General features: G+C 35.9%; 2 protein-coding genes across 4 annotated transcripts; one reads left to right on the forward strand and one right to left on the reverse strand.

Moving 5' to 3' along the window:
- The first annotated feature begins 611 nt into the window (after window positions 1-611).
- LOC113070486 (VPS9 domain-containing protein 1-like) lies at window positions 612-17,548 on the forward strand. Of its 3 annotated transcripts, XR_003279933.1 has the most exons (17): window positions 612-730; window positions 1,428-1,500; window positions 2,680-2,862; window positions 2,995-3,154; window positions 3,964-4,075; window positions 5,520-5,582; window positions 6,232-6,284; window positions 6,511-6,598; window positions 7,135-7,220; window positions 7,306-7,832; window positions 8,097-8,226; window positions 8,972-9,177; window positions 10,446-10,530; window positions 12,821-12,925; window positions 15,281-15,397; window positions 16,170-16,339; window positions 16,578-17,548. XR_003279933.1 is itself a non-coding variant. In XM_026243785.1 (16 exons), the coding sequence occupies exons 1-15, from the start codon at window positions 632-634 to the stop codon at window positions 15,390-15,392; spliced, it is 2,082 nt and encodes a 693-aa protein (XP_026099570.1). In that variant the 5' UTR covers window positions 612-631; the 3' UTR covers window positions 15,393-15,397; window positions 16,170-17,548. The 3 variants fall into 3 exon arrangements, 2 of the variants coding, with proteins under 2 accessions (XP_026099570.1, XP_026099571.1); XM_026243785.1 differs by having other exon boundaries at window positions 16,170-17,548; XM_026243786.1 differs by having other exon boundaries at window positions 15,281-15,393; window positions 16,170-17,548.
- LOC113070488 (uncharacterized) lies at window positions 16,829-21,413 on the reverse strand. Its single transcript, XM_026243789.1, has 6 exons — window positions 21,258-21,413; window positions 20,844-20,951; window positions 20,543-20,682; window positions 20,243-20,339; window positions 19,877-20,001; window positions 16,829-19,718 (listed from the first exon to the last, which is right to left on the reverse strand). Exons 1-6 carry the CDS (start codon window positions 21,340-21,342, stop codon window positions 19,542-19,544), a joined length of 732 nt encoding a protein of 243 aa, XP_026099574.1. The 5' UTR covers window positions 21,343-21,413; the 3' UTR covers window positions 16,829-19,541.
- Window positions 21,414-21,458: the final 45 nt, after the last annotated feature.

Raw genomic sequence — 21,458 nt, forward strand, 5'->3', positions numbered from 1 at the left:
CTTTGCAACTAAATGAAAGAAGTTTAAACGGAAGTATCTACTTACAACTAATAAACATAAAAGTTATATAGAAATATATATATTATTTAAACTTGAAAATGACAAAGCACATGATAAAAATCAATAAACGTAAGATGAAAATATAAATGAAAAGCAAATGCAAATGTTTCTAAATACTGTAATGAAGCCTACATGAAGTATAATTAATACTGAAAAAACACTGCGTACGTTTTAAATTATTACCTTATTTATATATCATTGTATTTATTTCATTGTAACAATACAAAATATAAGGTTCAAATAATTCAGTGGCAGGAGAACAAAAATAAAATCTATATAGCCACTTTTTTTATTTCCGTTGAAGTTATTTAATATGTATGCCAAGATGTGTACATTTTATTCATTATTGATCTCTATATTGGTCTATTTTCTGAACGTTTGCCTTGTTATATTTATTATATTATAGTTCATTATTAAGGTATTTGGTTATCATTATTGTTATTTTCTTTAGCTGTATTTTCTTTGTTTATTTAACGTATTCCAGTTAACAGCTGTTTAAATCTCCTTTTATTTTGAAAACGCAGTGATTGCGTCACCAGTTGTTGCGCACTCACGCGACTGTTTTGGTAGGATGGCTTCTCCTGAAAGTGACAGCAGTCAGAGACCGCTGCAGAACGCCATGAGACTTGTAAAAGTGGCCATTCAGCTGGATACCGGCAACAGACACAAGGTACAGATGTTTAAATCTTTAAACCGGCCCTGTTTGTCCCAGATATGGTCATATTTATCCAATAAATGCATGCGAGTGTGACGTAATTCATCAGCGTAAACACTGTTAGAAGCCGATGATCATTAGAACCCCAATGATTTTTAAACTGCGGGTCTAGTCCAGATCCAGTGATATGGATTGTTTACCTTTTTATTTTAACTAACCATGATTGCCTGTTTCCTAATCGTATGATTGTTTATTTATTTATTTATGTATTTATGTATTTATTTATTTATTTATTTCAGGGACAATGCATAAACATTTCTGTCAATATGCCAGGGTTAGCCAGAAGGCTATTTTTCATCTGCAGACAGATGGTAATAGTCACCCTAAAAGAAAGTAAAATTACATATTTACATAACAATAAATAAAAAAATAAAAAAAAAACAGTTTGGTCAAATACACTTTTCCTAAAAGGAATGATTCTGCTATGATCAGCTTTTCGGAGGTTGACAAACTGATGGAGAGGAGGCGTAATATTGGACAATGATGAAAAATGCTTGGTTTCTTATCCAGCATTTTTTTAATGGTTGTGGCAATGTAAGAGACACCGGAGCAGGGCATCTAGCAAATAACATAACTGTAAGGCACAGTGTTGCACAAAACATCCAATAAAATCTTCCTGCCACCCACTATGAATATTTATATCCCTTTATAGGAGGCCTACTGTGAATACTTGAGAAGTATCAGCTACATCTCTCATGCTTTGCTTGAAGATGCCACATCTAAACGTAAGTTATTCCTAATTAATTTAGAAAATGAGTTTGTTTTCCAATTAGACATTCTTCAAACTTTCTATTCAAATGTGATGTGTGCTTTCAGGCCTCAAAGGTTATTTCACAATGCATTCTATTTCCTCTGCATTAGTCTGTCATGTGGTGTAAACTGGCTTCCTATTTCAAGAAGGAACTTTTAAAGGAAGAGATTTTATTTGCTAATGTGCAGTGTTGGGAAGGTTGCTTACAAGTTACTATTTAAAATGTAATAAATAGTGTAACTTTCAATTACTTTATTAAAGTAATGTAACTTTATTACACTAAATTTCTAATGAATGTTTTTAACTATAAATCATTTTGAAACATTTAAAGCAGGCAGGGTTAATCTTACAGTAGGACTCAACACTGATTACTGTCAGACTTTCAAAAACCTTCATCACTTGAATTAAGATTATAAATCAGTTAATCAGCACAGCCGCCACAAAAACTGACTTTAGCACAACTTTTTAGTTTCAGATCATTCTGAGGTTAAATACAGATTTAAAATCATAAGATATATTTTTGAAATCAAGTCTTTGCATAGCTATGAAAGGAAACACAGGCATCTAACAGTTCATCTTGAAACAAAAACAAAAATACAACAAGAAACATACATAAACCCACACAGGAAATAAATATTATGTGTCCTAAACTCCTGAAACATTTGTTGTTTCATATGTTAGAGCAGTCAATGCACTTTGGGGAAAAAAATCTGTGTATGTGTGAGTGTGAGAAAATATGCAGAGGTAACCCCCTTTGCAATCTTTAACATTTTCATAAGTAACTGTAATTTAAAATTTAAAAAAAATTCTCAGTTACTGCAACTGATTACAGTTACATTTATTTTGTAATTAAATTACTTAACTGTGTTACATGTAACAAGTTACTCCACAACACTGCTAATATGTCATACAAATTTGTGTTGATGATAATACACACAAGGTTCAAACTTATCTTAACTTCTGTAGATTGCATTAAATGATGCTCTAATAAGATGAGGTTAGATGTCACTATTAACATAATTAACTTTTCAGGCTGATTTAAATTTTGCCTGGTTGATTAGGCAGGAGTAAATCCACTGTAAGATCGTACCTTTGAAGTCCTTTTTTCATGTGTTTAATGAGACATATGTATTTTATGCACTTTTTCTAATAGAGATGGAGTCGGTTGAATTGGAGAAAATGGTGAAACTAGTCGAGCAATGTTTAGAGAGGATTAAATCATGCATCATAAGAAAGCAAGAGTCCCCAACATCTGTCCTCTCCTCCACTCCTCTGTCCGCTTCCCAGCAGACCACCATTCCAGCTATTAATGTGACAGCTCGTCCCAAAATAACAGGTGAGCCTTTATTTTCTTTGGGTTTCAGTCAGGTTATTTATGAAGTTTCTTACAGTTAAAACTGAACAAACATGCATTTTAGTCTGAGATAGGCTTAATCCTTGTCTGTGAAACCTTGTCCTCTTTCTGTAGAAACACCTAATGCAGCTGCATTGGTTTCTGAGACCCAAAGAAGAGAGCAGCCCACCAGACATCGCAGAGTCCTCTCTGAGGGAGGGGAGACCAACTCCCCCTTCCTGCCCCCTGAAGTCTTCCAGAAGCTTCAGTCAGTGGAATCACAAGACAACCGAAAGTAAGTTTCATAATGATGGGTACAGAGTCCCAATATCCATTGATCATTCACATCTGGTTCTCAAAGATATAGTATGATATACAAAGAAATACAAGATAACAAACGAAAACAAGATTAAATAACACTGAAAACGACATTACTATTATAAAATTCTAAAGGCTAATAAATATGTTTTCGTAAATTATGGTTCACCATCTCAGAGCTCTACATTAAATAAGTGTTGTAATTCACTGTGACTTTCTCCATAAGGAATGCCCCAGTTTTATTAAATTAGATTCTCCAAAGACATTATGCTTGAGACTTGAGATTATACAAGAGACAAAATAGCCTCTGTCAGATATTTGAAAACTGTATATGATGGTTCATTTTTAATAGATGGCATTCCAAAAAAAGTTATTTAAAAAAGCAATAATGTCAAGTTTGTTTTTCATCTGGATGATGCCTCTGGAAGAAAAAGAGACTGCAAGCTTTTTCTCAAAATTCAAATAACTATCATAAATCATTTATTATTTAAAAAATCTCTATTTTGTTAGCTGCTGTACAGAACCTTTATCATTTGATTGTTCACCACTGTATTTTTTTTATTTTTAATAATGGTTCACATGATGCCCCACATTTCACACAATTACGTGCTCTCCCACTGACCCCGACAATTGATCTTTCAATGTTATCGGCTCTGTGATAGAGAACAAATCTATTCTGCATCCATATGAAGGAAGTTAATAGGACATCATATTCTTCTTCTCTCACTGTCCCTAAATGTACAGTACTGTATGTACACTGTAATATGTTTTGTATGTGCATGGCAGGGAATTAACGCCTATTGAAGAAGCATCACGTCTCAACCAGAAACTTAAGGCTAATTATGAGGCTCGGCTGGCAAGACTTACCCCTGGTCAAGCCACACAGAAAACCTCACTGGTAAGTCTTGGAAGAAAGTAATGTGTGTGTCGAGGAAATGAATAAATGTATGCATCCATATAACGACTCTCGTTTGTTTTGATTGTTTTATTAGCATTCTGCTGTACTTTTTTACAGGTCTCTCTTTTCCAGTTTTTATATTTATGTCTATATTTTTTATTTGTATTTTTATTTACTTTTCCTCATGTTTTTATTTGTAAACAAATTCTGAATAAAAAAGTATTTGGTAAAAAAAAAATATCTATAAAAATAAATAAAAGGGAAGAGGATTTTTTTTTTAAATAGAACCAGAAAGGCAATGCAAATATTTCATTTTGCGATTATATACACCTTATGGTTCAAAGCGTTCATAATATATATATATATATATATAATTGTATATATGTGTGGAAAGTCCATAAACAAAGAACTTATTCTTTGACCCGATTGCAGTTGTTTACGCACATGATCTGTTACTTTATTGCGCGCGTGCCTAGAACACGTGACGCCACTCCTTCAATTTTAAATGACTTTGCGCGTTTCACTAAACTTGCTTAATGTGGAGCGACGCCTGCTGTTGTTTTTGGGATCCGGTCAGGGGATCAGAGCGATAGATTGCAGCATGGCTATACTATCGTAGTTTTATTCACTTACACGGTAAGTTCTTTCGTTTTGGTGGCTGGTCAAACTTAATGTTGTTCGGCGGGACACAAACAGTGTGTGCTGTTCAGTTCTCAAGAATGATCCGGAGACGCAGAGTAACACCAATGGATATCCGTTTATACTGGAAAAAAATCAAGGCTTTCTGGAAGGTTAGTTTTGACTTAGATTGTATTATTTTATATTTGAGTGGCGATAAAGTAATATAACGGATGCTTCTCAATCGATTTACATATTATTTTATAGTTTGGAGGAAAATCGTGTAAATTTAAATGCAAATTACGTACTGTGTATACTATGTATGATGAAATCTTTGCCATATGAAAATCCAGTGCGTAAAATTACATGACAATGACAAAATGAAAATGTTTAAAGTTTGAAAGTAGGCATGTCATACTTTCACATGGCCCATCTAAAAGTATTTTAATCTGTATTTTACTAATTTGCATTATGCATGCAGGATTTTTACTTAATTTTGATCCATACTCTACTTTTTCTATTTCTGAAAGCTCATTTGACACTTCAGTATTATATGAATTAGGCAAAAGTATGATTTACAAATAGGAAACAACTAGTGACCAGTTAAATTAATTTAGTTTTTGTGAGTGGAAATGGTGGATGTTTTCTAATTCCTTCCTTTAAAGCTGCAATGGTTCTGCAGTGTTATGTTTAAAACTATATGCACTTTTTCATGTACATTTCTTAAAAATAAAAATTTCTCTTCTTCCAAAGAGTAAATGTTAACATAATTGAAGCTGAAAAAATTACTTGTATAACACTGGTCTTTTTCTTTTTCTTATTATAGACCCTCTCACTCCAGAGGCAGATGATGGAGAATCTGATAATAGCCAGAGCCAGGCAAGATGCAGTATCCTTAACCATTTCTTGAGCTGTGGCTTTGGTTAAGATCTGGTTTCAGATTTTCTGCCTAAATGCATAGCAGTGCGATTCTGTTGTAAAATCAGCCTTGAATTGGACAGGTGTTCAAATTTAGTGAATGGTGGCTGTAATTGGATTGGTCTTGCTGTCGTATTTGTTACGTCTTTTTTCTTTCCATCAATAATTTCTGTCGATCACTTATGCTGTTGTAGAGGTAGTTACATAAGATTATCAAAGGGTTTTGATGTTTATTTTAAGTGTATCAGTGTTTGACCTTTGAGATGCACTGTGTTTGCTGGGTCACGAGTGTTTGGGAAGAAAAGTTTACTTTGTACTTTCTTTACAAACCAGAGTCGTCTATTGTTCAAAATTCAATGCTAAGTTTTATTTGCAAGTTTCATTGAATCATAATAAAATATATATATTATTATTAGTATTTTATTTTTATTTTTTTTTTATATTAAAGCAATGTCTCATTGATACTAGAATGTTGATATGAAAAAACGAAAACTAAACTTTGAGCATGTTGGGTGAATGTTTAATCAATATGCTTGTGTTCAAGGTTTGCCTTCTGCTGATCTCTTTTTATGAGTGTGGTAATTTTTCCAATGTTTGGGAGTTTTCCTGAGCTCTTTCAGCTTCAAAGAAAAATGGAAGAAAGGAGACTCCGGTTGCAGGAAGAAGCCAACAGGTGAGAAGCCCATAGGCCATATAAAGATGTTTAGCTAGCTATTTATTTGCAAATGTAGTATTAAGAGTTTCCTATCTGTTGTTTGCAGTGCTGTGCATGACACAATACCTTGTAATAGCAAAATAATTTTGTAAACACGTTTAATATGTTTAATGCCCAACTGTTTTTTTTTTCTTAATTATACAATGTTTTAATTTGGGTGCATGAAATGGGTGCATTTTTGCAGGAGGTTTGTGACCTGTGGGACCATGACAGCTGAGGAACAAGAGCAGCGGGTTCTGTATGCAAGTGTACTTGAATATGAGCAAGATCATGTACGTTTAATAATAATTTCAATTCAAACAGTTAGGTTAGGTAATAAATAAAGAAATATTTTTGGTAATATATAAAAAAAACAAATTTAGGCGGGGTCTCAGCGAGGCTGCATTTATTTGATAAACACTGTAATAAAAGTCATATTGTAAAATATTACTACAATTTTAAAATGACTCCTATTTTAATATTTTAAAACATTTTATTTCATGTGATGCAAAACTGTGATTTCTCATTATCATCACTCCAGTCTTCAGCTTCGCATGATCCTTCAGAAATCTTTCTATATGCTGATTTGGTGTTTAAAAAACATTTCTTATTATCATCAGTGTAGTAAAAGGTTGAGCTGCTTAATATTTTTGAAGAAACTCTTTTTTTTTCAATATGCTTTGATGAATAGAACAACATTTATATGAAACAAGTCAAGGATGTAATGCATCCTTGGCTTGCTATATAAGAGTGTTAATTTATTTTATTTTTTTAAATCGTACTGACTTAGTGTAGTCTATAAATAATGATTTTATTTGTTTAAACATAGGAATGGCCAAAAATTTGGAAAATGAATCTGAAAAAGAATCCAAATGATCCAACACTGGTTTCAGGTCTTCTCTCATGTCTTCTCAGGTAGGTTCGTGTTGTCAGATCATCTGTAAGCAGAAGTGTTTCTATGTATCTTATGTCATCAGTTTCTTTTCTTTCCCGATCGCAGCTACCCAGACCACCCAGTCATGAAGTTGCTGAAGAGGCTTCAGTATCGGGTGTATAACAGACTCTATCCTATAGTGAGCCAGTGTGTTCCTCTGAGCACAGCGCCTGGTCACTCACTACTACCCTTAAAGCCTTCCTGCAGTGCCCAAAGCTTGTTCCTGTCAGACAGTCCTATCTCTCCACAGCAGCAGCAGAGCCCGCTCAAATCTTCTATGACACACAGCTTATCTGACGCCTCCATCTCTTTTTCCCCATCCCACGACCTCAATGCCAACAACACAATGTCTGAGATAGACCCGGACGAGTCCTCATCTCTGGTCTCTACAGATAGGGAGAACTCTTTTGAGGATCTAGAGAAGTTTCTTACTCAGCTGGACTGGGTTCCTTCTCACTGCGGTGATGATACAGACTCTGACGTGACCTTTGACACAACACACATAGACCTAGAGTCTCATGTTCATCATCTTGAGGATCGTGCTTTAAAGGGACATTTGAAGGCCATTATCAAAGACATCCACATTGCTATTGGTAAATACATGTCTGTTCTTGTATGATTGAGACCTTAGTTGGGACTCTAGATATGTGCAGCATGTGAGTTCAGCATTTTTAGAAATCCCCTTTTAAAGCCAGTGGGATCTGTATTATTGTATCATGTGTTTATGCTGTGTCAGGGTGTATCTAACGCCTGAGCATCATAATCCACCATAAACATGTTCGTAAAAAGGTCCTTTCATGAAATGGACTACTTGGCTGATTGTCTATGACAAATGGATTTATCTTTGTGTAAAACAGATCGCCTGCTGTCTCTGTGTCTTCTGTCCTTTGAATGTCTCAACACTGCAATTTCTAAGGACCAATGCGTGGCAAGTATAGAGGAAGTCTTCTTCACCCCTATTTGGTGCCCTCTGTCTGCACTTTTTAGGTAGGTCGCCAAAATAGATTTTTAAAAACATATACCACCTTTATAAAAGTTTGAGGTCAATGAGTTCTTTTTTTATTTTTTACCAAATCTGATTAACTTGATTATATACAACAGTACTGTTAGTCTTATAACAATTTAAAATGTATATTTTCAAATGTAATTTATTTCAGTGATGGCAAAGCTGAATTTTCAGAAGCCATTAATCCAGTCTTCAATGTCACACAATCCTTCAGAAATCATTCTAATATGCTAATTTGCTACTCAAACTTTTTTCAACTTTGAAAACCGTTTTCCTGCTTAATATTTTTGTGGAAACTGCTTTTCTGGGAATTATTTAGTGAATAGATGAATAGCATTTGTTTAATATCATTAAAAATGTTTTTACTGTTACTTTTGATCATTTTAATTAATCAAAAAAAAAAGTATTAACTTTTAATTGTACTTATGTTAATTAAATACTTTATTTTAATAAAAAAAATATTTTTTCCTTATTCAAAATCTAAAATATTCAAATTAATACTTTTTACTGATTACTGACAGATTACTGACACATACGAATTGTCTAGACACTGAGCAGTAGATGGCACTAATCGTCTAATATTCACTAGTCCAAGTACGGCTGAAATTACCATCTTCAATTACAAATTCTCCCAAAAAGCTCTTAGTTATCAATGCACTTTCATAGAAGCTGTATGGTTTAGATAATTGCATAGAAATAACTTATTTGTTCTTTGTGATGCTTTAGGAAGGTATATCGAGAACGGGAGCTGGCTGTTGAGAGCCGCATGCGTCTTCATCATAATGTTTCACCTGGTGATGTTGGTGTACCATCCAAACTGTTCCCCAGAGACCCAGCTGTGCTGCACGGTTCCTACCCTTACGAGTCAGCGGTGCAGGAGCTGAAGCTTCTGTGTAGAGACTATTGTCCTCAGAAGAAACTGGAGTGTATAGGTAAGATCTCACTGTAAATTGAAACCACAGACCCTTTCAGTGTGTTGCTTTAGTGCCTAATTGCAAAAAAAAAAATGTTTTCAAGCAAACACCCTCCCCATCAAATCTGACACACTGATAGTCGTGCCCTTTTTTATTTTTTGGGGAGGGTGAAATCAACCTACAAATTGCTCACCCTCTAGCTATTTCTGTATATTAAGATGGGATAGGTGAACCGTAATCAAAATTATGAACTTAAAGTCTGTAAAGCAATATTAAATGTGTTTCAAACCACAGAAAATTTTTATTAACAACTCAAATTTGAATCATAAAAAAGCCAAGTAAATAAAATAGGTTACCACAATCTTGATAAAAAATAAGCAGTGTTCTCTGCTCTCAAATGCTGGGGGCGTGTCCACTCGCAGCACTAAAACCACGCCCACTCACAGGAAAGCTGCCACCACTTGAATGACTGAAGGTCCGTGGACGTTTGACCGACATGTCAAACAACCAGTCACAGTTCTTTTCGTTCATCGCGTTCATGTCGCCACAATAACAGACCGGTGTGTAAAACTCTCAAACCTATTTTAAAGATTCTATGCCGTATTATATGGTTAGGGGAGGGGCCAAGTTCAGTCGATCCAGTACGTCATCGAGACATGATTTCAAACCCGCCCAAAAAATTCTGGACACAAAGAATGGTGAAAAACTGTTTAACGGTCTAACTGTACAATAGGCCTACTACATAAATCACAGTCTTTGTAACATGTTTTCAGTGCTACATTTCTAACATTTATAATGTGTTTAGAAACTATTCTCTGAATTGCCTTACATAGGCAATTCAGAGAATAGAATTATGTCAAAAATCTGAGGAATTCAAATATTTGACACATTTCTAGTCATATTTATAGACTTGCGTTATAATTCAATTTGTAATTATGAGATCTGAAATTAATATACTAAGTCATACTTATGAGATAAGAACTTATTGACATGATCTTTTAATTTTGACTTATGTCATGATTATTAATTAATAAAATCATGCTTTGGTAAATCTTGTTTTCTCTCTCTCCCTATCTCTCTCTCTTATGTGAAAGAAATGTCATTCTACCACTAAAGGGTACATATAATGATATGTACTCTTACACTTTGAGCTTGTCTAAAAGTTTACAATGCCTAAAACCTGATTGAGCATCTTGATTGAATCCAAATCTTACAAGTAATGTCCTGTCTTTTTTTTTTTTTTTTTTTTTTTTTTTTTTTATGACCGCAGTTGTTTTTCATTGCAGTGAGAACTCTACGAATCATCTGTGGCTGTGCTGAAGAGTACTGCCTAATGCAAGAAAATGATGCTTCACCCAAATCAGCAGCAATGTGAGTATACACAAGTCTTATAAAATCTGTTGTGTTTCTGGGAAGATCCATCCTTTATGTTCTCCTTTAAAAAAAAAAAAAAGTAGTAGTTGTGATGGACCTCCTGTTTGTCCGCTGGCCTTGTGTCAGTCTTCATCAGACCTCACAGAGGCCAAAGCTCAGCAGGGGTTCATCTTGAACCTTTGAACGGGGCGCTCGGAGCAGACTTCCTCTCTAAGTGGGTCGCCCTGTCTGGAGCAGACTTTGTTTGGCCTTGATGCACTTTGAGAGAGCTGCTTGACTCAAGACAAATTGATCCAGTAATGCTAACCAAAAGGCAGCCTTATCTATTGTAAATAATGGCTCTACTTATGTTCTTGTTCATAAGATGTTCACACAGCTTTTGGCCAATGAATTTGAACTGCCCAGATTAAAATGTCAGCTCTTTAATTTGTGAAACTCTTGAATTCTGGATTTACAGCATGAATGGGTGTGTTCCACCAGAGTAATATCCTGGTTACACACATTTTCTTAAATATTTGGGTTTATTTAGGTTTATCGGAGTGTGTGTACTTGGCTCAGATTCCCTAATTCTCCCACAGACCTCAGTGTCTGCTCCACTCTTTTGGAATACATCTTAAATTTCCTCCTTCCTCAGCTGATTGTTAAAGTGCAAGCTCACGTAAGTGTCCTGAAAAGGGAAAAACTGTCCTGGGAGATTATGTGGGCTGTTATGATGTCTATAACCTTTTGGCCCTGCCACACCCATCAAAACAAGCTGCCTGTTCATATTTCTCTCTCGATTTCTTGCTTCACTTTAGGAAACAAGGGTAGATTAAACACTTGTCATATCTACATGTCTTTTTGCATCACAGTTTGCAGAGCGGTGGGTCGCTGGTGATGCATATGCTTAGTGTATTGACAAATCATCTTTTGCAGTAGGAGTCATTTTAAATTTCAGTTAGATTTCATAGTTATTGGTAAAAATTTCAGTACTTCAGCGAAATCTTGGTTCATTAATGCAAGTAAAGAGTCCTCAGTTAATTACTGAAGACAATAAGTCTACATTTTTACAACAATTACTGATTAACTGATTTGGATTTGTTGGAAGCCAAATTTCAAAACAAAAATAAAAACCGATGAATCTCATTGCCCTAAATTTTTGTTTAAACATATTAATTGAATAATAGTAATAATCATTTTTTTTTGTTGTTGTTTAAAATTACTTAATTTCAGCAGTTAAATTATTTTATTTTATTAATTTACATTGTTTTTAATCATTTAAATAGTGTACAATTATGTAATTGTTTAATAGTGTAGTTAAAGCTTCTTTTTTTTTTTAAGTATTATATAATTATGATTTTGCAATAAGATGGTTTGGTCATACTGCCCATCCCTATTTCTTATGTTTGTTGATTCTTACCAGAACAGTGTACTGTTGCTTTCCAAATCCAACGGTTTTGGTTCGATAGCATTCTTTGGGTGTTTTCAATTCCGTGCTTAAACTTTGGTTTAAAAATGATTATGCTATAAAGGCATCAGCGAACCAAAAGGAGATGTGTCATTGCGAGACTTGTCCTGATTTTGCCCTGGTAGCACAGCCAAGGCGCATTCTGCCTTTGTTTTGCATTTAAGGTTGTGTTTGGTTGTGAGGGAGAATGATTGTCCTCATGCATGCATGAACTTGAACAATTTAGCAATTCTCACTCTTTTTTTTTTTTTTGCTTGTTCTGTTACCTTGTCTCTCCTCTTTTAAAACTTGTTCACTTTCTTCTTCTTTATGGATTTCCTTCACACACACTTCAAATTATTTTGTTGTTCCTTCTGCACAGCAGTCATTTAATCTGTTGGTCCATCTTTGTATTGGTCTTTTGTCTTTTCTCTAGAGGGGGCATATTGGCTATAATACATTACAATCATCGTCCTTCGCGTTCACATTGCTTAACTCTATCGAATTTGGCCCTCACTGAAAAAAAAGCTGTTTTTGCCGTAATTTGACAAACAGGCTTGAACAAGCTAACAGCCGCGTAATCCCAGCACACCTTTTCTGTGCATGAGCGTTATTTTGATAGCAGCAGAAATGGTTTTGGAGCAGAGCTATTCTCACCTGCATGAAACACGTACAGTGTCCTGTAGTCCGTCAGGAAAGGGGACACCCAGCTATTTTCTCACGCAAACGTCCCTCCACTGTACAAATCAAGGGGTTTGTGTTCTTTCTCAGAATAGCTTGATCTGCAAATACATTTAATTTAAATTGATTGATTGACTTCATCAAATCATTCCTTAATTTCTCCCATTTTGTCATCCTCAGAGGTGCTGATGACCTGTTGCCCATCTTGGCGTTCGTGGCTTTACGCAGTGCAATGCCTCAGCTGGTGTCTGAATGTGCTGCGTTGGAAGAATTCATTCACGAGGGGTGTGTATTCAATATAAAATGCTGTGTCCTTTTTCTATTCTCCACGGTTATTTATGAACTAAAGATGAACTGAGCCTGCTGTACCACAGGAAATTGTGTAGAATAGAGCGAGAAGGCCCACACTCTTCTATGCACCTGCCTCCCACCAGGGCATGTCTTATGACATTCTTCCTTTAAAATCAATCTTTTTTTAGGTTTAAATGTTATAAAGAATGAAGTTACCAGTAGCAAATAAGATCAGTGGCAAGTTAACCACAAGAAGGGTTAAAGAAGTGTTCTTTAGGGACTTTGAAAGAAGTCTCTTAAGCTCATCAAGGCTGCATTTATTTAATCAAACATACAGTTAAACAGTAATATTGTGAAATAATAATGCAATGTTATTTAGTGTAATTATTCCAGAATTCCAATCCTTTAGAAATCATTCTTATATGTTAATTTGGAGTTCAAATATCATCACAGTGTTGAATACGGTGCTGTTTAGTTTTTGTGGAAACCATGATACTTTTGGATGTAGTTTGTGTATATACAGTTCTTGCTATGGAAATGGATTAGAATGAAACTGTCAAATAAATAAGCAAACAAATTGTAAAATATTGTCCGGTTGATACCTATATGGCTGAGTTAAATGTTATTATAATGGTTTAAATGTTACATTTACAGGCTGACTATATATTCAATCAGATAGGCTCTTGATTGAAAGTCTGTCAAATTTGTGGCATCAGATGTTGATGTTTTGAAATTTGGCTTGTCATATCCTTTTAAGTGCCAGTCCTCCTGTCATTTGGGCATGTGTTAAGTATCAACAGAACATGACCTCGCTTGCTACCAGTAATCAAAATGTCATGTATTGCCTCAGAATTTGTTCATGAATATTTCAGCTCGAAAAATACCCTCCAGTCTAAACATGTTGAAATAAACCCAGAAAACAAATATTACAGTTCTTCTCTGTAATATGAGTCAACCTTTGATGCCATATTTCATGTTTAGATAAGTTTTTGGAGCGGAGGATATCACAACCGTGAGATCTCAGTTGATTTAGGTCACCGTTTGACCGGTTTCCTCAGCGGCGTTGTGGGTATTCATGTCACCCCTCCTGTGCTGTACTCTTGCGTGTCTACTCCGACCACAGCCCTGAGCTCTGTTTATCAGTGAAAAACTGGACATTTTTACAGGCTGGTTAGATTGGCACTTAACAAGGAATGTTGGGGATATTCTGGTTTGGGTTTTCTCTCCCTATAAAAATACAAATAAAATCTCTTTAGATGTTTATGCTTCTTGGTGGCTTGGAACGAAGGCTGGAACTCTGCAGCGTGTGAGGAAGATTGTGATAGGAAGTGCACGGTTTCTTTAATTAGAACAATATGCATGCATCTAAGACTGATTTAAATTGATAGTTTTACAAAGAAATTATATTTTTGTCATGTCATTCCAAACTTGTTTGATTATATTTTTGACATTGAACACAAAATGTACCTTTTTTTTTTTCTTTTCTCCATTCAATGATTGTTTTTGTAGTGGCAGTCTTCAAGTGTCCATCAAGCTCAAAGGATCTAAAAGTAGTATCTGTAGTGTGTGCATCCGAAACAGAGATTTAGCATTACATCTCTTGCTCCCCAATGGATCCTCAACAGTGAATTGGTGTTGTTAGAATTAGTCCAAACAGCTGATAAAACATCACAGTAATCCAAATGACCCCAGGCCGTTCAGTTAACTTCTTGTGAAATGAAAAGCTGTTTGTCCATCAAGACATTTTCAAACCTTTACTTCCAGCTAAAATATGAGTCCCCTGTCCATAATATTGTTTTCTACAGTAAAAAAGTAGAGTCAACATTTCAAAGTTAAAACACCTTGATGTACCGTGTTTTTCTTCCCAAGATGTTTACTGATGTAGTGGTGTGGATTATTGTGATGTTTTTATCAACTCCGCTACTTCTTGGATGGCCTCTGTGTTTGAGTACATTTTCAGCAAATTTTCATTTTTAGGTGAACTTGCTCATATGAGAGATTTTTGTTCATCATACGAACTTTTATTGGTAATCAGCACCTCCAGCAAGTCACAATCAAATAACAGTTTATGACTTGAGGGTGCATTATTTATTTTTTTAATTATATATATATACTTGAGCAAACTTATTTTAATGAATCGAATGATCTGTCTCATACTGCTTTTCTTTTCTCCTTTATTTTCTGTCATCACACCATCCACCTTGTTACAAACTGACTCTTGGCTTCAGCTTTCTCTCGTGTCTTCGTCTCATTAGCAGATGGGTTCACTTGAAGTTGACCCTCGGTGGAAGAGATCTTGTTTTCCCTTGTGAGCAGAAGCGCCAATGAAGTGTTTATTTATGTCTACAGGTATCTGATCGGAGAGGAAGGGTACTGCCTGACGTCACTGCAGAGCACGCTGACCTACATTGAGTCATTGCCCTTGGGTGGTGCTCCGCCCCTGACTGACAAACCCACCTGACGTAGGTAAAGCCAGTCATATCATTTCAGGTTCATCCTCTCTGATACACACTGACTCAACCTAGTGAGCTACCTGCATGGAGGCTATATTGTTATATTACCATCCCAATCTAAGGTCGTTCTTTCTTTTTCTTTCTTTCATTAGTTCTTTCATTCATTTGTTCTTTTTCTTTCTTTGTAAAAGTAACAGTTACGATATTATGTTGTTTATCGATTTCAAATGCTGCTCTTTCAACTTTAAAATTGACACAAATATTAATCAGTGATTGTTGATGGCAAAAAAATAATTCTTGAGCAGCAAATCAGTATATCGGGAAGATTTCTGATGGAGCGACTGCTGTAATTTCAGCTTTGCTGTCACAGAAATACATTTAAAATATATTAAAATAGAAAACTAATACTTTAAACTGTGATCAAATAAATGGAGACTTTGCTAACATAAGAGACTTCTTTCAAAAGCATTTTAAAAATCTTACCCACTCCAAACTTTTGAATGATTGTGTATATATTATTATTGTTGTTGTTGTTATTGTTGCCTAAATGGGTTTGTGCTCTTCAAATGTCATATTTCAGTTGAGTAACTTAGTCATATGGTGGGTCAGGGAAAGATAAACCAGACCACTAACTCTATCTGACAACATTTTTCCGCCTCATCAGAAGTTATCCCATTTTATCCAAAGGTTTAACTTTGCAGAGCGCAATGTCTGTACTGCTGTCAATTATGCTACGGTGTACCGTGTTGAAATGCACTTCTCTTTCGTCATCCATCTCTGAACAGATTAAATGAAACCCATAGAAAAGGAGGGGCTGGGCTGTACCCCTGGATCACAGCCAGATGTGCTGCTATTACCTTGATAGATGGATTACATCGACCTTGCTGAACCCTGAACTTCTTAAAGTGAATTTTTGCTGTTTGTTTCTGCCCACAGGGTGAAGTTTCTGTTTAAGGTAGTGTTACTGAAATAATGATAGTTTACGGTGGCTTAATTTCTAATTAGATTACCCAATGGAGACTGTTAAGCATGCCAAAACGTCAAACAAACTTCCAGCGTCAGCTAGAATCATAGACAAAACTTTCTTTGCTTTTTCTTCTGTACCAGTCTCTGCTCTTAAAGTAGCTTGCTGGCTCGCTTGCATAGTTTGTGTTCATCCAGTTTAATTGGAGCTGTTTGTGCTTTGGTTCTAGGGGCCTTAGCCTACGGAACGATCTCATGGTGTTTTGACCGTCCTCAGGAGTTGGTGTATCGATAATGTTTAGTCCCAAATCAGGCCAGACATCAGTTCTGTTCAAATCTTCTCCACCTTCTGCTTTGAAGGGACTGGTGAAGGTTATTCATGTGGGCGCTACAGGGCAGGTTCATCTGAAAGTGGTTTAAAAATATATATATGAGACTGAATGGGATGAAATTAGCAAGATGTTAGGAAAGGACTCAAAAGTTTTTTTTTTATGTGTATATATTCTAATCCCATTTTTGATTTTTATTTTTTTTCTCCTCTTGTCCAAATGAACTTCCCAGAGAATTTTACTATGGAAATGAAAGACTAAAGCACTACTAGCGTTTGTCATCCTGTAACACCCTATTTATTAAACCATATAAAAAGTGACACTAATTCAGAGTTTTTGTATTATTTTAGCTCATCATTTTATCAATTTTGAGCTTAAATGGTTAGGAGAAAATGGCGAAAAATTGTTGAAAACAATCATATATACATAAACTCTAAGCTGTGCATTTCTTTTCTTTTTTTAAATATATTAACTTATTTAAATGCTTTTCACTCTAATAGTCAAAGAAGTGAAATCAATGTGAAAAAAAAAAGATTGGATGTGCAAGAAAGATTAATGCTGCTGAACCATGTATTCAGTCTGACGTTGAATGGATTGAATGGAAAATAGGCATAATAAAATGTGTGCATGCAAATGCATAAATGTATATATTTATATATTTTGTCTGAGCAGAATGTTTGTTGCTGAACATATGTTATGTAATGTGAGTTGAATGTAGCCTGAATCTCTTTGCCTGAAAGACAGTGGCCATGTTTTTTACAAAACCTTCCCAAGTTCTCCATACCTGATCTTTGGATTGGATAATGCACATGGGCATGGTTTGAAAGTGCGTGGCATGTGAATTTTCGAACAATAAAGACATATGTAACCCAGTTTAGTGTTCTTTTGGTGGTGTTTTTCTTTTCTTTTCCTAATTCCTCCATGCTTTTGACCACCTTTTAATCATTAAAATTAGTTAAAATTGGAAGGGCAAGGAGAGAACTGGGAGAAGCTTTTGCTCAGAGGATGGCTGAGTCGCCTGATGGGCAGATGGCTGGATTGTTCAGAAAGTTCCCGGACCAAAGGAGAAAATATGCCACTCTGAATCAGGAGGCTAACCTCTGTCCTAGAATACCCTCTATGGAAGATGATTACTCTAATGGCTTCACTGTGTGACTTTGTCTATAGGCGGCCATTTAAATCCCTTCCAGTCCACTTGTCTTGTCCCTCTACAAAATGAACCAATTCCTGTCTGTGTTTTAGAGCTGGTACCCAAAATAACCAGTGACAAGCCTTGGGGTTAAACACCAAAACACAGCAAGAGTGGTTATGGAAAGTTTGCAAACCCTGATCTTTATGTGTTTAATTTAAGATATATAAATGGATGATATGACAAGACCAGATAGATGCTTCCTGTTATTCACCAAAGATGGCGAGAGATTTGTTTCAAGTTTGTAAGATTACATATAAATTAAACTTACTGAGATTCACGTTTTGTGATTTCTGATTGCACTAGTATTGGTCTGAGATTTTGCAACCCTGATGGTTCCTATTTTTAACACCCTCATGTCCTTCAAAATAGCAGTTTTTGTGTTTTGAAGAAAAAAAAAAACCCATTTGGAACAACATAAGGGTGAATAAATAATGACAATGTTTTCATTTTGTGGTGAGCTATCCCTTCAAGTATGAGTTTTGTGTTGGAAAATATTGATGAGAAACAATGTCATTTTGGCATTCGAAGTGTACCGTCTCACGAAAAGGGATTTCATTGGTTGCCAAAGTGGATACTTTGTTTTCCGTTGTTTTCAATTACCAAACTATTTTTGAAATAAGAACTTGTTTTTTAATGAAATCCAGGCAAATCCAGTCATATCGCACCCTCAGCTTTGAGGCACATGTCACGTTGGTTACTACTTGAAAGAAATTAGGAGTCTGGGAGATTTTCTCTTTTTTTATTATTTAAATTTTCTCAGACACACAATATAAATGCCCCATTAATTGTTTTCACTCAGACAAATACTAAACTGAGTAACAGAAACTATGTTTTGGTTGAATAAACAGAATGGCACACTTTTTGGTCTGTATTTAAGATATAAAGAGAGAGTTCACCCAAAAATGAACATTCTCATCATCTATTCAATCTAATATCTAATTTCAAACCTATATGGTTTTCTTTCTTCAAAAAAAAAAAAAAAAGTTTTCTTTTTTGTTCCACAGAAGAAAGTGTGTCATACAGGTTTGGAACTGACATGAGGATGAAAGTTTTAAGTTGTAAGTTTTGAGTGAGCTATCACTTTAAAAAACTGATTCAATGCAAAACTACAGTGAAAAGCTGACGAAGCCTTCTCACATCCTTTCCCCTTTAATTAGACACTTTACTAAATCCAGTGGCAAATTTAAATCCCTGTCACCAAAGCGTTAATGTATATGTCATGATTACAGCAAATATGGACAACAATGTCCTCCAGTTTGAAGGCCGGCCATTTCTGAACCCCTTGCCCCCTACACACTTATAATGGGAAACATTGGCTAGGAATAATTGGAGCCGTGGAAATAACAGCCAGTTAAGCATTGAGTGAACGAGGGCAGGTCGTCACGCTATGGGGATGCATGTGTGCCAACAATGTGCCATATTTTTCTCTCTTTTTCAATGTCAAACTTACAAATCTGGGACTGCGTTTTCACCAAGCTGCACTCCAAAGCATCTGTACCATTCCATTGGTTATTATATTGATTTGTTTTGAGCACAATGAGTATATCATGGTTATGATTGCACTATGACAAAGCTGGGGTTTGACAGTACAGAAATGTTTGGTTGACATTAAATACAATACATGCATACAAACAGGATAAAGTGAATACAGAGGAAAATCCGATGGGCCTTGCTTACAGACTGCCCTCCAAGATCACAGTTTTTAGATCGGCAGGACAGCTCACAGGGAAGATGGTGTGGGACGTGTTGCGGCGCTCCACCAGCGTAGCCACGGCCTCCCCTAAATCCAAGTGGTTCATGTACCCGGGGGCCATTCGGTCTGGAACCGCCACACCTGTATTGATTTTCACCTGTTGGAAGATTATTAAGACAGGCATCATAGATGAAGAAATATGAGGAAATTCTTTCATGACATTCAATTAAGCACATCTACAGCGAGTCTACATGTCATGGGCGGAATATTTCCCCATGAGCCTGTCGTTGTGCTTAGGAGAGTTTGATGAGACACCTGGTTGACTTTGCATGGCACCTCTGGGTACTCTTCACGCAGGACCTGACAGAACGACAGGGCACTGGCTGCCCCTACAGTCAGGAACCCTGTGCCCGGCATGAGCACTTTCTCTCCAGCACCTCCTGGATAACACAGAATGCATCTGAATAATCGGGGGAATAATTGACTTTTTCTTGCATCATTCGCCTGATAATGGTTAGTGGATTGAGAACATGTGCTGGCCATGGAATTATATTTCAATTAAATGTTTTTGCCATCAAGAAAATACATTTGTGTGTCTTTTAATATAGAACAGTCTTTTTAAAATTAACTAGTAAACTCACAATTATTTTAATATGTTTTGGAGGACAAATAATGACGTACCTGTGATAAACGTGTAGGTGGAGTTAGCATCATCTCTCACCAGGGGAAAGAACGCCTTCCAAGACACAAAGGTGCTGAAAAGCAGAGTCTCAATAACCTGTTGATCAGAGAGGAAAGAGTTTTGAGCAATCAAATGGGGGTGAATTGATGGTGAAGATGCAGACCTAAGGATAAAAGTTTGGTTTGAAAGCAAAGCGTGGATGGTGAAATGTTGTCATATAAACAATCACTGAAAGGATTGTGTTTAATAAGTATTTATTTAATATAGAGGGGCTGCAAGGGTAAATGTTCCTCTCTTACCCAGTGCAGTTCTTTGAGGGTTTGAGTGTGTGGTGGACCTCCCTGCCACCAGCTGAAGCCCAGAGAGGACACCACATCTGTGATGTTTCCCACTGACTTAAGCAAGGCCTGTTTGACCTCCTCCGCTCCTTCTTCTGAGCCTGATAGATAAGGAGAGTAACAGTCACCAACAATCAGAAATCAATGAGACCTTAAAATGTCTAGAATTGCAAAGATAACACGCGCGCGCGCGCGCGCGCACACACACACACACACACACACACACAAAATGTTAAAAACTGCAAAAGAAGAAGATACTTACCGACATTCCCCACTAAAGTGGTCAGGTTACTTTTTGTGCTAGGTGAAACAAACCCCTTAAGTTTCTCCAACTTGCTGCTGTCTCTGGAGATCACAGCAACCTTGAAACCTAAATGTGTGTTTGCATAGTTACACATACAATGCTTAAAAAAAAAAAAAAACATAAAAAATTATAATTAATTAATGCAAAGACATTTCTTTTTATCATTTAATGTAAAATAAAGGAAAGGGTTGAATGAATTTAGAATTAAATTACGGAATCAGAATTAAACCTAAAAAACATCTTCATAACTGTACTGATAATACTAATACTAATAATAGTTACTGCTGCTATAAATATAATTATATATAATGTTTAATATATTTACATATTTTACTATTATATATTAAGTGTAAATGCTTAATATGCTCTTACCCTTGTCCAGGAGAGCTTTCACTATCCCGGAGCCGACAGTTCCTGCTCCACCGAGGGCTAAAACCATCCTGTCCCCGTTTGACATCGTGCACACAACCGCTGCAGCAGTGCAGACGTCCGAGATATTTTATGGGCTTCATTTCTCCTGCTGCTCAGGATCTTTAAATCGAACCGCAGCAAGATACCACGCCCCTTTCAGAA

This window comes from Carassius auratus, unplaced genomic scaffold (genome assembly GCF_003368295.1).
Source record: "Carassius auratus strain Wakin unplaced genomic scaffold, ASM336829v1 scaf_tig00004533, whole genome shotgun sequence".
Lineage (NCBI taxonomy): Eukaryota > Metazoa > Chordata > Actinopteri > Cypriniformes > Cyprinidae > Carassius > Carassius auratus.